The following is a 12,290-nucleotide window of genomic DNA, read 5'->3' on the forward strand; positions in this document are numbered from 1 at the left end:
CCTCACCAACTACTGTTGTAAACACAACATGGCAAATCCTCTGCCCCTGTCGTCTACCCAGGCTGCGCTCCTTGTCCTTGGGGAAGTTATGAGGATGAGGTGTTCTTCCTGTGAGCAGCTGTGGGGGCCCAGCAGAGCAAGGCTTGGTGAATCTGTCCCACTTCCTGCCCGCATGGGCAGTGGAAAAATGCCAACTAGGGAGTCTGAGGCCTGGGAGTTCTCCCCAGCTCAGCAGTAACCGGTCCGAGTCCTGCAATCTGTGCAAAAGCCTTCCCCTCCCAGAGACACACTTTCTTCATCTATAAAATGGGTATGCAGCTCCACTCATCAGATCACAAGGATGTGGGCTCTGCAGCTCGCTACAAAAAATGATCCATCAGTGAGTCTTAAAACCTCCACCCCTACTTCTTCCTCCCTCATTCATCTACAAAAGGGGGGACTGCGGCCACTCTTTCATGAACCCAATCACTTGAGCATTTACCATGCATCATGTATTGATGTATTTGATCTTCATGCAACCCCAACAAGGTAAGGATTACCCTGCTGTCTGGTGAGGAAAATGAGCTGGGGTGGCCCTGTTATATCCCAGCACCACCCAGAGAGTAAGGAGCAGGGCTGGGGTGGAAGTGTAGGGCTCAGGAACACTGAGTAAGTGATGGGGCTGGAGCAGGAGCTGGGGCTGGTCTGGTGGGGTTACTGCATACCCACTTGGCGCTAGCTCTTTCCCAGCCCTCCCTGCTTACCACCCACCCACCTGGCTGCAGAAAGAAGTGTCCTGGAGTCGGAAGTACCTGGGAGCTGTCCCCGGTTCTGCTGTCCCCATCAAAGGTCCTCTCTGTATAGAAAATCACATGCCAGCAGGAAGGGCAGAACAGCCCCATCCCCGCTGCACAGCCCCATCCCCGCTGCCTGGCAACCTGAGTCAAACACACCATCAGATGAGATGAGCCACAGCGCCCCGGGGGCACACCAGGGAGGAGGGCCAAGAATGCATCCCAGGAGGAGAGGGAGCAGGCTGGAGAGGACCCTGCACTGGGCCTGGCCAGGGAAGTTCTGGGGGAGACAGCAGAGGCCCTGATTGCATGCCTTCATCTCTGCAGTCCCTCTGACCCCTCTAGCCAGCAGTGTCATCTCCAGCCCGGGAGTGTTGTTGGCTTGGCATCATACCCTGAGCCGGTGCTGAACTACAGGACCAGAGTTAGAGCTCCATTGGCCTGAGTGCTCACCCAGCTCAGCAGCCTCTGAGGATATATCAAGAAAGCCAGAGAATGGCTGGAGCTTATCCAACCACAGAGGCTGCTGGCGGCTGACCCCGAACAGAATCAGGGTCTCCAGGGCCCTGATATCTCCAGGCCTGAAGGGAGGATGAGACCAGGAGAAGGGTTACCCCAGAGCATAATGGAGTGTTTGATAAGCAGTCCAGCTCCAGTAGACTGCCACACTGAGACCCTGCTTGCTTCTTAGCGCAATCCCCCTGTCCCCTCACCAGCCTAGGGGAATCAAAGGCCTTTTCCCATCCCCCCCATGCTGTGATCCACTGGCTCATCATCAGCAAGGAGCTTGGCACATAATTCCCCAGCAAACATTTATAGCCGACTTCGAGTCTGTAGGGCCTCCGTGTTCTTCTGTCCTCTCTTCCCCACAACAGGGTCTGAACCTGCCTTTAAGCATGAGGCCCAACAGATCACTATGTGTTTCTCATGGGGACCTGGGTTCAAATTCAGTGCTGCCACACTAGCACTCACACTAGTGAGTCCGTGGCCATGACCAGCTCTCCCTGAGCCTCTGTCTCATGACCTGCAAAACAGGGAGAATTCCACATCTATCACAAGATGCTAGGGAGAAAGTGCCCTGTGGAGCCTAGGGCATAGCAGGTGTTCCTAAATGCCACCTAAGGTTAACTGAAGGAAGAACACAGAAACCTGGGGGGGTCAGCTCCATTTCCCAGGAAAGGCAGACTTGTTCTGTACACCTCCCCAACCATCATCCTCTCCAAGCCCGTAGAATGAAGAATCCTTCCTAGGTGTAGATGTGACTGAGATACTCCCCAGCTGAGGACCCTCCACCAGCTCCCCACTTCCCTCAGAAAAAAGTCCCAGCTCATCCCCAGTCTCTGTGCCTTGCCCTCACCTCATCTCCAGCCACAGGGGAAACTGGGTGAGCTAGCTAACCCAATACTCTGGGGAAGCCCCTTTCTCTGGGGAAATCCCACCAAGGCATCATGCCCCTTCACCAACTGTCCGTCCAGGTCCTGGAAGAAAGCTGTGGTCTCTAGCACAGAATGCACACAACTCAAATCTTCCTCTCCCCCTGCCTCATTACCCACAGCACCTGCTGGGGCATCAGGCTGCCAGTCTTCCAGTACATTTCCTGAAAGTAACCTTGGCTTTTAAGGCTCTCTTCTGCCCTTAGGAGCAGGGTATCATCTGTTTTCTCCTGGACCCTGGCCTATCCCTTGGGTACATCCCCACCTGGGAACAGGTGATGCCTGGCCCAGGACACGTGGTTGAGTCACCTGGGCCCCCACTGGTCTTGTTACCAAGAGACGAGGATAAATATGCTTTTTTACTAAAAATAAATCACTTCACTAAAACAACAAAGTATTCACAGCAGTGAACATTTACTTTTTAAAAAGATCTCACTTAGTCTAGGGCAATAGTTATGGAAACAAAAAGGAAAATTGGAAGTTTCAAGCCCTGAGATACAGTAAGGAACTTCTCCTAGGAGTCCATAGGCATTCCGAATCTTTATCCTCTCCTTCCCTGTCTCATGAAGCAGAGACTCTGCCTGGGGCCCCATTTCCTGGTGCCTGTCTATTTGGCTCTAACCGAAGCTGCCCATCTCAGGGTATGTCTGGTACTTCTCCCTGGCAACCTCCCCCATCTTCTCTACCCTGTGCTGATAAATGGAAAAGGAGGACAAACAGTTGAGAAAATGCCCCACAGTTTTTCCAGCAGTCCACCCTGGATGTCTATGGATTTTGCTGTTTACCCTAATCTTTTCTCACCTTGATCAATGGTTCTGCCCAACAATTTCTCTAAGTGACTTACACTGAGACCAAACAGCCCTGCACATTCAATGGTTCATTCAGTCAGCAACAGTGGCAAACACAGAGGGCGGAGGACGAAGAGACGCTGTAGCCTGGACAGACACAGATGGTACCACTCTCAGGTCTGCCCCAGGCGAGTCTGCAAGGTCAGGGTAACACCTATAAGGGTAAGTATTTGTGGGCTGACTTTAGGGATGTTATAAGTAACAAAAGGATTATGAGGTTATTTTGCTGTATTTTAATGGGATTCATTTTAATGTGGAGGCTGCAAGTGATAAGGATAATGAGATGGTGCCCAGGGTGGGACTATTACATCTGCAGACGCAGAACATATGCCAACAGTCTCATTTTTCTTTCTTGGTTCGTTCTCTTGTCTCTGACCCTCAGCATCGAGGGTTCCAGGCTTGTCTTACACCCAGTACAGGTTAATTCTCATCTTGGGGTCTCATCTGACTCTCTCTCACCTCATGCTCACCTCTCTTAAGAATCAAAGCCAATATTCTGGGCCCATACCCAACACCCAAGGTTCCCCCCATCATTCCAGCCACTGAGGAAGGGAGGGAAAAAATTGGGAGGAGAGAAAACAAGACCAAGAAGCTGAGGCACAGAACAACTTGGTGATTTACCCCAGATCTCCAAGTGAGCTCTGGCGACATCTGGTTTGGGTGTGTTGCTTGCTTCCCACCTCTGGTGGCCTTGCTGCTCTCTCTTATTTCTTTAGAGAAGGTGGTGGGGATGGGGGTACCCTGAGAAGTTCAGCTTTTGTGAGATGAACTGTGGATGGGGCACGACCAAGGCTAAATGCTCCAACTCTCAGTGATAGATTCTTCAGTGTTGCTGGTAAAGATCTCCAGGTTTGAGAAAGCAGCAGGTGTCAGGATGAAGAATCCTGTTTCCAAGCTGCTTCGACTCCCCTCACTTTTAATCTACTGACAGACTATCAGCACCTATCACACAGCGAGGGTAATCTCATCATTTTTAAATGCAGATATTTAATGAGCACAAACCCCTGCAGATGGGAAGAGGGGAAAGGAGCTAAGACCTGGTCCTCTTAGGGGGCTTAAAATTCAGTTAGAGGTTTTGTATCTGAAAAAGCTATTTAAAAATCCAGAATGACTGAGACAACACAGAGGTCATGGGGCAGCATGTGATAGTTTTGTAAAAATGCTCAGAAAGAAACCAAGGCTATGTCATGATGAGTGCCCAGCCCAGCTCCCAGAGAGCGCGTCTGGGAGGTGGCAGGGTGCAGATTTCTGGGATGGGCCTCAGGTACAACGGTCAGGCCAGCAAAGGCCTGTCGTGGGTTATGTGTGGTGTGTGGTGGAATGGCAGCGGTCAGGCTGGGCCAGGCCGGGGCAGGCCTTGGGTGGGGCACGGGGAGCCCTCTGGGCTGTGGGGAGGGGGGGACTGACTACTCCTTAACCTGGAGGAATGAAATGACAGTGGGGGAAAAACCCCTCCTCAGCACTAGCAAGCTAGATACCCTCATCCTCCTGCTCCTCACCCCCCCTTTTCTCCAGAGCAGGGAGAAGAACAGACAAAGCTCCCTGGAGAGGGTAGGCTCCTTGCAAGACCTACTCCCTGCACTCGGCCCACCAGAGTACCAGCCAGCTGCCTACAGAAGCATCTCCTTCTCTGAAGCCTTAGAAGCCATCTCTGACACCTGCCCACAAAGGTGGGTGGGACGCCCCGCTATGTGCTTTCACAGCAGCTCTTCTTCTCATCGTAGCATGCACAGACCTTTACCGTAATTAGAGCCACAAATGTCTGAACTCCCCAGTGGACCATAGTCCTATGAGGCAGGGATACACTCAAAGACCTGACTAAAAGCATAAATGGATGCTGGAAGGAGGGAGGGAGAGAGGGACGTGGGGGAGGGAGAGAGGGATAAGTGAACAAATGATGAAATGGCCAAAGGCAGCTGTGCACAGAGTCACTGTGTTGCACAACTCTGGGGACGCCATACACATTGTGCGCACTGTGATGGCACCTCCAGCAACACAACTGTCGGGGACAGGACAGGGAGGACGCAGGGCAGAGGGAGATGCTGTCCCGTGGCCTCAGCCTGGGAAAGCAGACGGAACTTGTGGTGGTCCCTCAATCTTCCTGCTTTGGCTGGAGGAGTCTCAGGGAAGGGAGATCAGAAGGGGCCCGAGCACCTGTCCGGCCTATCCACATCCCTAGTCCCCAGGACACACCCAGATGCACTGAGGGAAGCCTAACCCCCCACAGAACACCGTCAGAACTTCGGAGGAAGGCGTGTGTCCCCCAGGCCTCCTCCTCTCCTTCCTCGGACACCAGCTCATGCCTGTCTTCTCTGGATGTCATCAAGTGTCGCCGTTGGGACCAGTGTGCCTCACCCACCACTGCCATCGCACAAGAGCATGGCCAGCAGGCACAGCGACAGCCATCTGAACACCAGCAGGACTGCACAGATTTCCTACTGTAAAGAGTCCCCTCATTCTGGGTCCACAGGCCTCTCCGCAATCCCACCCCCTCCCAGGCTGACATAGCCAGCCTGTCTTCCATGGTCTCGGGGGCAGCAGTCATTCTGCTGCCAGGAGGGGGGACTTCTCACAGGCTAGAGGTGTTCTCTCTAGAGTGGTTCCTTAAGGGCTTCGCACACAAACCAGGTCCTGGTATCTTTGAAGGCTTGATGCCCTCCTGGGATTATCTGTTTCAGGGTGTTCCTATCATTGGGCTCCAGGTCAGGTACTCCTTTTTGGAATCAGCTGTCTTCACCCACTGGCCTAGGGAGATGCCACCACTATACCAGGCACAGGAAACAAGAGAAGCCACATCCCTCCAGGCCCTTCCCCTGGCTTCTATCCAGGGGAGTCAGCTCATATAGGCAGACCCATGCCGCTCTAGATGGCTCTGTCAAGCTCAGCTGGCCCAAGTGTCCCAGGCACAGAACGTGAGGGACCTCTGAGATCACGTAGGGAGGGAGAACCAGCATAGAGGGAGGGCCAGACCTCAGGGGCTCCCTGCACTGCATAGACTGCAGTGACACAAAGGACCAACACACACAAAACTTGTGTGCAGGCAAGACAGAAGCAGTGTCCACGAAGGCAGTTCCCCCATCCCCCCAGGCTCAGTGATGCATATGTCCCCCACCCAGCTCGGGGACCCCAAAAGCCATGTAGAACACAAGGTATATAACCCACTACACACTCAACTGGGAGGAGGCTTCTCAGGGCCCTAGGGCTCCCAGCCAAAAGGGACCAGAGTGTCCAATAGCCAATCCCACCGATGACTTGTGTTCCAAGGGCCCACAAACCCTGCCCCCAACCCAAATAGCCCAGCATTCCCACCAGGTCACCCAATGTAGCCACAAGTTTGGCCAGAGAGTGGCAATCCTCACCTCAACTCAGGAAGGCTCCCTAATTCTTCATTTCCCTGATTCAAGGTCATCTTAATTCCCAATGACACGTTAACGATTGGGAACAGGAGATGTGGGTTCCAGCCCCAGAAGTGCTAGCAACTCTCCACAAGTCCTCCCCATCCCTGGGGCTCAGACTTCTAATCTACACATGCAGGATGGGAGCTCTACCTTTGAGGCCTTAAGCTCTCATTTCTGTGATTGAGGAACAAAGAGGGTTGGCGTGGCTCCTCAGGGGCCTCAGCCCATTAAAGATTCTGAGGGAGTCCAGAGTTTTCACTCAAACTCACAAGAGACATTCTCATCAAAGCCCTGGTGCTTTACTGAAGCATGTTCAGTCTTGAAATAAACAAATGTTTCTTGAGAACCTCCCAGGGCCAAGGCCTTTTGAGAGGCACTGGGGAAACATGAAGGAATAAGAGAACCTCAAGCAACCATTTCACAGAGACAGAAACTGAGGCTCAGAGAGGCCTGGAAATCTGCTCAAGGAGACACGGGTAGGAATTCAACTCCCAGGCGGCCTGGTCAGACTTCTTGCCCTAGGCTCCAGGCCAGGTAAGATTAGCACTGGGGTGTGAAGACTCCTGAAATCCCTTCAGGCATGGGAAATAGGAAGCTCTGAATGTGGACTCTATTACGATCAGAAACGCAGAGTCCAGGACACAGGGCTGTCTGGCTGAGTTGATCTTGTTCTGCAATGCCCAGCCTGACATCCTTCTCTGAACCGTCCATCCCAGGTAATGAGCAGCAACACAGGAGACTGCCGTGTGACCTTCACAACCCACTGGTACCCACACCAGGGTAGCATTGTGCCCTGAGCCTATGAGGTCCTCCTAAGGTTGCCTGTGTCTTGGCCCCTTGTACAGACAGGCACCAAACCAGATGAACTGGACTGGTCTGCAGAGCTAGAGCTGGGGATTCTGTCCCCAGCGCCCACCTTCCTCCTGAGGTGAGCTAGGCAAGGCCCAGCCGGTCTCTCTGCAGCCCCAGGTGAGAGGCTTCTGGAGGGATGCTCTGAGAACCACTCCTTCCCACAGGTGTCAGAGGGGTCCAAGCTCTTCAATCTGGTCCTCCCACCTTAGGGCCAACCCGGGTTTCAGAGATGCTTTCCCCAGGGAGGCTGCTGGGCGGCAGGGAAGCCGTTCGTTTCCCCCTCCCCCCGCCCCTGGCCGGCTGCCACGGTGACCTCCCCTCCCCCAAGACCGGCGGTGAGCTGGGAGGTGGGGGTGGGAAGACTCCTCTGCCGTCAACGCTCTCAGGAGGGGTGCTGGGAAGCCAGGCAGGGCGTGTCGCCTGGTCCTTTCTCTGCCCAGCGCCAGGCTTCGCCGCCTCTTGGTGCGAGGTGCCCTGTACCATCCCCCAAATCTGCCCCGCACCGGGGAACCCTCGGGGTCCTCGCCCAGACCCTAAGCCCGAGAGACGCTCACACACGCTGGCACAGGGCAGCGTCGAGAACCTTCCGGGCCCGGTCGGACGTAGGCCAGGGGAGGTAGGCGCCCCGTTCCCCCACAGCCTGCGCCCGCTCTTTCCACAGGAGACAGGTGTCGGCCTTCCCCCACCGCCCTCTGCTCCGGGGCCTGGACGTGCCCGTCATTAAACATGGGTCCCGGCAGGGTCCGCAGGGAGCCCTCCGGCCAGACGCCGGCCCCGCCTCGTTCTCCGAAGAGGGGCGCCCGTCCTTCCCCGGCCCCCGCCGGCGCCTGGCCACCTGCGCGGTCGCCCGCAGCCGGTGCCGCATTGCGAGCGAGCCGGCGAGCCCGGCGCCTTCACGCCCCGGCCGGCGCGGCTGAGCGAGCCGCCGCCCTCCGGCCTCCCCGCCGCGCGGCGCCGGCCCCGCAGCTCTAGCCCCGCACCCCACCTCCCACCCTCACCCCCACCTCGGGCCCAGCGCCCCCTCCATCCCTCCTCAGGGCCCCACCCCGGCCGGGCTCCACCCGAGCCCGGCCCGGCTCTCCCATCCCCGTCCCTCCCCTCCACCCGGGTTTGGAGGGGCTTTTCTGAGCCGGGGCCGGGGCCCCAACGGGGCGGATGATGTGGCGGCGGGGGTCGACTCGGCGCCAAGCCAAGAGAATAAGCGGGGTACTTACCGCTCTGCTCCCCCAGGAACACCAACTTGAATTTTCTCAGTGGGTTCCCAAAATCTCCCCCTGCGGACATGGTGCTGGCAGCCGGGCGGTGCAGGAGGAGGAGGAGAAGCGAAGGAGCAGGGAGGGAGGAGGAGGGCGAGGGGAGGCGGCCGGCGGTGCGGGAGCCGGAGGGGGAAGGGCTGGCTGCGCGCGTCCCTGACTCCCCAGCTGCGTCCCGGCCCCGGCCTGCGGCTGCGTGTCCGGCGGTGGCGGAGGAGGAGGAGGAGAAGGCTGGGGCTGGGCTGCTGCGGGCGGCGCTCGCTGCGGTGCGAGGGGCGCGCTCTGGACGCCCGAGGCGCGGCGCGGACAGCGAGGCGCGGGCGGAGCGGGGCGCAGGGACGGCGCGCGGGGCGGAGGAGCGCTCTCCCGAGCCGCGCGCCGCTGCCCCCTCCCGTCTCCCTCCTCGGCCGGCGCCTGCGCTCTGCGCGCTCCCCAGCCTCTGATGTCATGCGGGGCCCGCGCCGCTGCGGGGCTGGGGGCGTCCGCCCGCCCACCCGGAACCCGCACTCGGCGGGAGAGAACCGCCTGGCCGGGCCTCCGAGAGACCCCCGGGTCGGGCCATCTCTCGTTGCCCCTCTAGGTCTGTCTTCCCTACTCTAACTCTACCCCTCCTTTGAATCCAGAAAAATGACACGAAATTGTCAGGGGACATTTGCTTCTGGTCTTTTAAAACCTAGATGCCAGACCCTTCCTCCACCTCCCGCAACGCCTGATGCATGGCCCTCTGAAAAGACGGAGAGGAAGGGAGGTTGGGGGAGAACAAGGGTGTGGTGAACCATGTGGGGGTAGACTGGATTGACTGTGACCCTGTGTGGTCTCTAGCCCACCCTCCCTTCTCTAGGTCCAGTTCCCTCCTCTGGGCTCCTCTGTGGGGTGATAAATGTCCCCTCAGACCTGGCCAGCAGGAGAGGAGGACCAGAAGAGGCGCACCAATCTCAAGCCAACCGCTCCTCCAGATAATTTAACCCGTGCTGTCCCACGGGAGAGAAGGAGCAATGACACCCGAATATTAGCGTGGCGCGCTCTGGACAGTGCTCTGGAGTTCTTGACTCTGGGGCCACCAGGCTGACAAGGCCACTGCTTGCCTTGGCAATTAGTTGTATCTCGACAATGATCTCCCAGAGGACAAGGGGGTTGCTTCCCATTCCCCTCTGTATTCCCCTGGCCCACTGAGGCACATGGGACAAGTTGTGAGTGGGTGAGAGCCAGGAGCCCAAGTGTTAGAAGCACTCCCAGGACAGCCCAATGGTAAGGCATTCCGGGTAAGGGAGGTTTCACAAAGTGGCCTCTTACTGTCCTACTGCCACGTTGTTTCCTTTACAGCGGTTCAAAGAACATTTATTTGTTTGGGAATAAGCAGTGTGTGTACGTGTGTGTGCATACACAGAGAGATAGAGGAGTGAGAAGCAAGCTCGACCCCCAGAAATTACCAAAGGACATTGGCTATCCTCTTTCTGACTTACCTGGCTTGGTGGGGTATCTCCCTGTCTGTCTTCCTGGTTTGTTTCCCTACAGTCCCTCTCTCATTGTTTGTTTGAAAACTAGAAAGTGAGTTCCATGACAGCAGTTGTTGAAGCTCCGCTACAGGATCTCAAGGACCTGAGAACTTAGGAAATAGCTGTTGAATGTTTGAGTGAATGTCTAGAACGCAAATCAAAACAACTGTTCTATTTCTCAGAGTCACCCTTGGTTTGGAGCCCCAGGGATTGTAGGCCAGCACTCTGGGATATCTACCCCACTGTGCCTGGCATCAGGCTCAGGGTCACCCTCTAAACTCCCACTCTCCTTCTGCTCTGGGGTTCTTGCTCTCTCGGGAGACTGCATCCAGCATGGCGCTGAAGGCAGCTCTAGAAAGAGAGGAGACTCCCATGCTGCAGCCCTTCCTCCCTCTGAGTGGTCTCTCCACTGAAATTCCAGAGGAGTTACCATCAAGTTGCCACCTGGTGCTGTCTTCCTGCACCCTCTCATCCTGTGCTGAGGACATTGTCAGTGTCAAGACAAAGCCGTTGAAATACGACAGAAAAAGCGCCATCATTTAGGTAAGCCTGGGCACGTCCTATACCTTCTCTCATCACCTGGCCCTCCGCACACAAGTGGTACAGCAGAAGTGAAGGGATAGGTGGGACCCAGGCTCCTCTGCGCACCTAGAAGCCTCAAAGTCAGACCCAGCTGGGCTGACTATGGGCCAGGATGCCTATGGGACTCTGTTGGGATTCTTCCAGTTCAAATGACAGAAGCCCAGCTCCGCCTACTTTAAGCACAGCGAGACAGATTGGCTCACATAGCTGGCGCTGACACCGGTGCTGTTCCCAGATGATGGTCCTTGTGCTGTGGAAGTGTGAGTCCGCTCTGCTCCGGGTCCTCCTTCTCCATCTTTTGTCATTGCTTATCTACCCTTACTTGGGGTCTTGTCCTTAACCTGCCCCAGAGGAGACAGGCTTTCTCCAGGTGATGAAAACTTGTGGAATGTGCCCACTATGGCACTCAGTCGGGCAACCCTACCAGAATGAGTTTCTTCCACGTAGCATCTTTGTGTTCCTTTATTTTTTTTTAATTAGGTAAAGCTTTTTATTGCATACGTATGATGTATATGTAAGTTGTAAAGAAAACGTATCATTACGGATGCCCATTGACCCTCCTCCCAGCTGGAGAACCAAACGCTACAATACTTTTGAGGCCTCTGTTCCCTTCCCCTGAAGCCTTTTCCCTTCCACCCTTCTCAAGGCAGAGATGCACAACTCTGGTTTTTGTTTGGGTTTTATTTCATTTGGATGTGTCCTTCAACAATACTTTGTTTTGTTTGTGTCTTTTGACTTTATGGAAGGTATCAAACTGTATAGTCTCTCTTATGACTTGCATTTCCCTTAACATTATGCTCTTAGGTGTGTCTGCTGATGCATATAGTAGAGTTCTTTCGTTTTCACTGCTATTCCGTGAACATTGGAGTATATGCTCCCGTTTTTGTATCATTTCCAGTAAAATGTGTCCAGATAAAAAAATTTTTAATTTAAAATAATTTTAGATTCACAATGATACCGTCTTCCATTGCCATCATACATTACTAAACCAGGAAATGAACATTGGAAAATGCCCAGAGTTTTCTTTGTGCTACTACAAATGCCGCCATGAACCTTCTTTATGTGCTTCCTGATGCACCTGGGAGAAGTTTTTCCAAGATATGTATCGAGTAGATGTATTGAGGTATAGAACCAAGTATGTTTGATTTTAAGCCGAACTGTTTTCCAAAGATTGTCCTCAGGTCACGGACTTCTACATCTTCACCTATATTTGTTATTTTCTTTAAGAAAGTCTTGGCTATTCTCAGCCCTTTGCTATTATATATACTTTTTAATATTAAACTTTTTATTCTGAGATCATTATAGATTCATTGTAAGAAATAAGACAGGACTCCTGGGTGGCTCAGTCAGTTCAGCATCTGCCTTCGGCTCGGGTCTTGATCCTGGAGTCCCAGGATAGAGCCCCACATTAGGCTCCCTGCTCAGCAGGGAGTCTGCTTCTCCCTCTGCCCCTCACCTTGCTCTCTCTCTCTCTCTTTCTCTGTCTCTCTCTGAAATAAATAAATAAAATCTTAAAAAAAAAAAAAAGGAAGAAGACAGATCCTGGGTATCATTTCTCCAGATTCCTCTAGTGGTAACATTTTGCAAAACTGTAGTACCATGATACAGCTAGGGTGTTGTCACTGATGCAGTCAAGATACAGCACTTCTCCATCG

At 54.4% G+C, this 12,290-nt stretch overlaps 1 protein-coding gene across 1 annotated transcript in view; it reads right to left on the bottom strand.

Annotated features, from left to right (window-relative positions):
* RAB6B (RAB6B, member RAS oncogene family) overlaps window positions 1-8,853 on the bottom strand; it is a 59,976-nt gene extending 51,123 nt beyond the window's left edge. Inside the window, exon 1 of the mRNA XM_045791793.2 lies at window positions 8,519-8,853. Within this exon, the coding sequence (XP_045647749.1) occupies window positions 8,519-8,588 (70 nt within the window). The 5' untranslated portion in view covers window positions 8,589-8,853. The remainder of the gene's footprint in view (window positions 1-8,518) is intronic.
* Between the last annotated feature and the right edge of the window lie 3,437 nt (window positions 8,854-12,290).

The sequence above is a fragment of the Ursus americanus genome, chromosome 20 (assembly GCF_024610735.1).
Source record: "Ursus americanus isolate L20-20 chromosome 20, mUrsAme1.1.p, whole genome shotgun sequence".
In the NCBI taxonomy this organism is placed as follows: Eukaryota; Metazoa; Chordata; class Mammalia; order Carnivora; family Ursidae; genus Ursus; species Ursus americanus.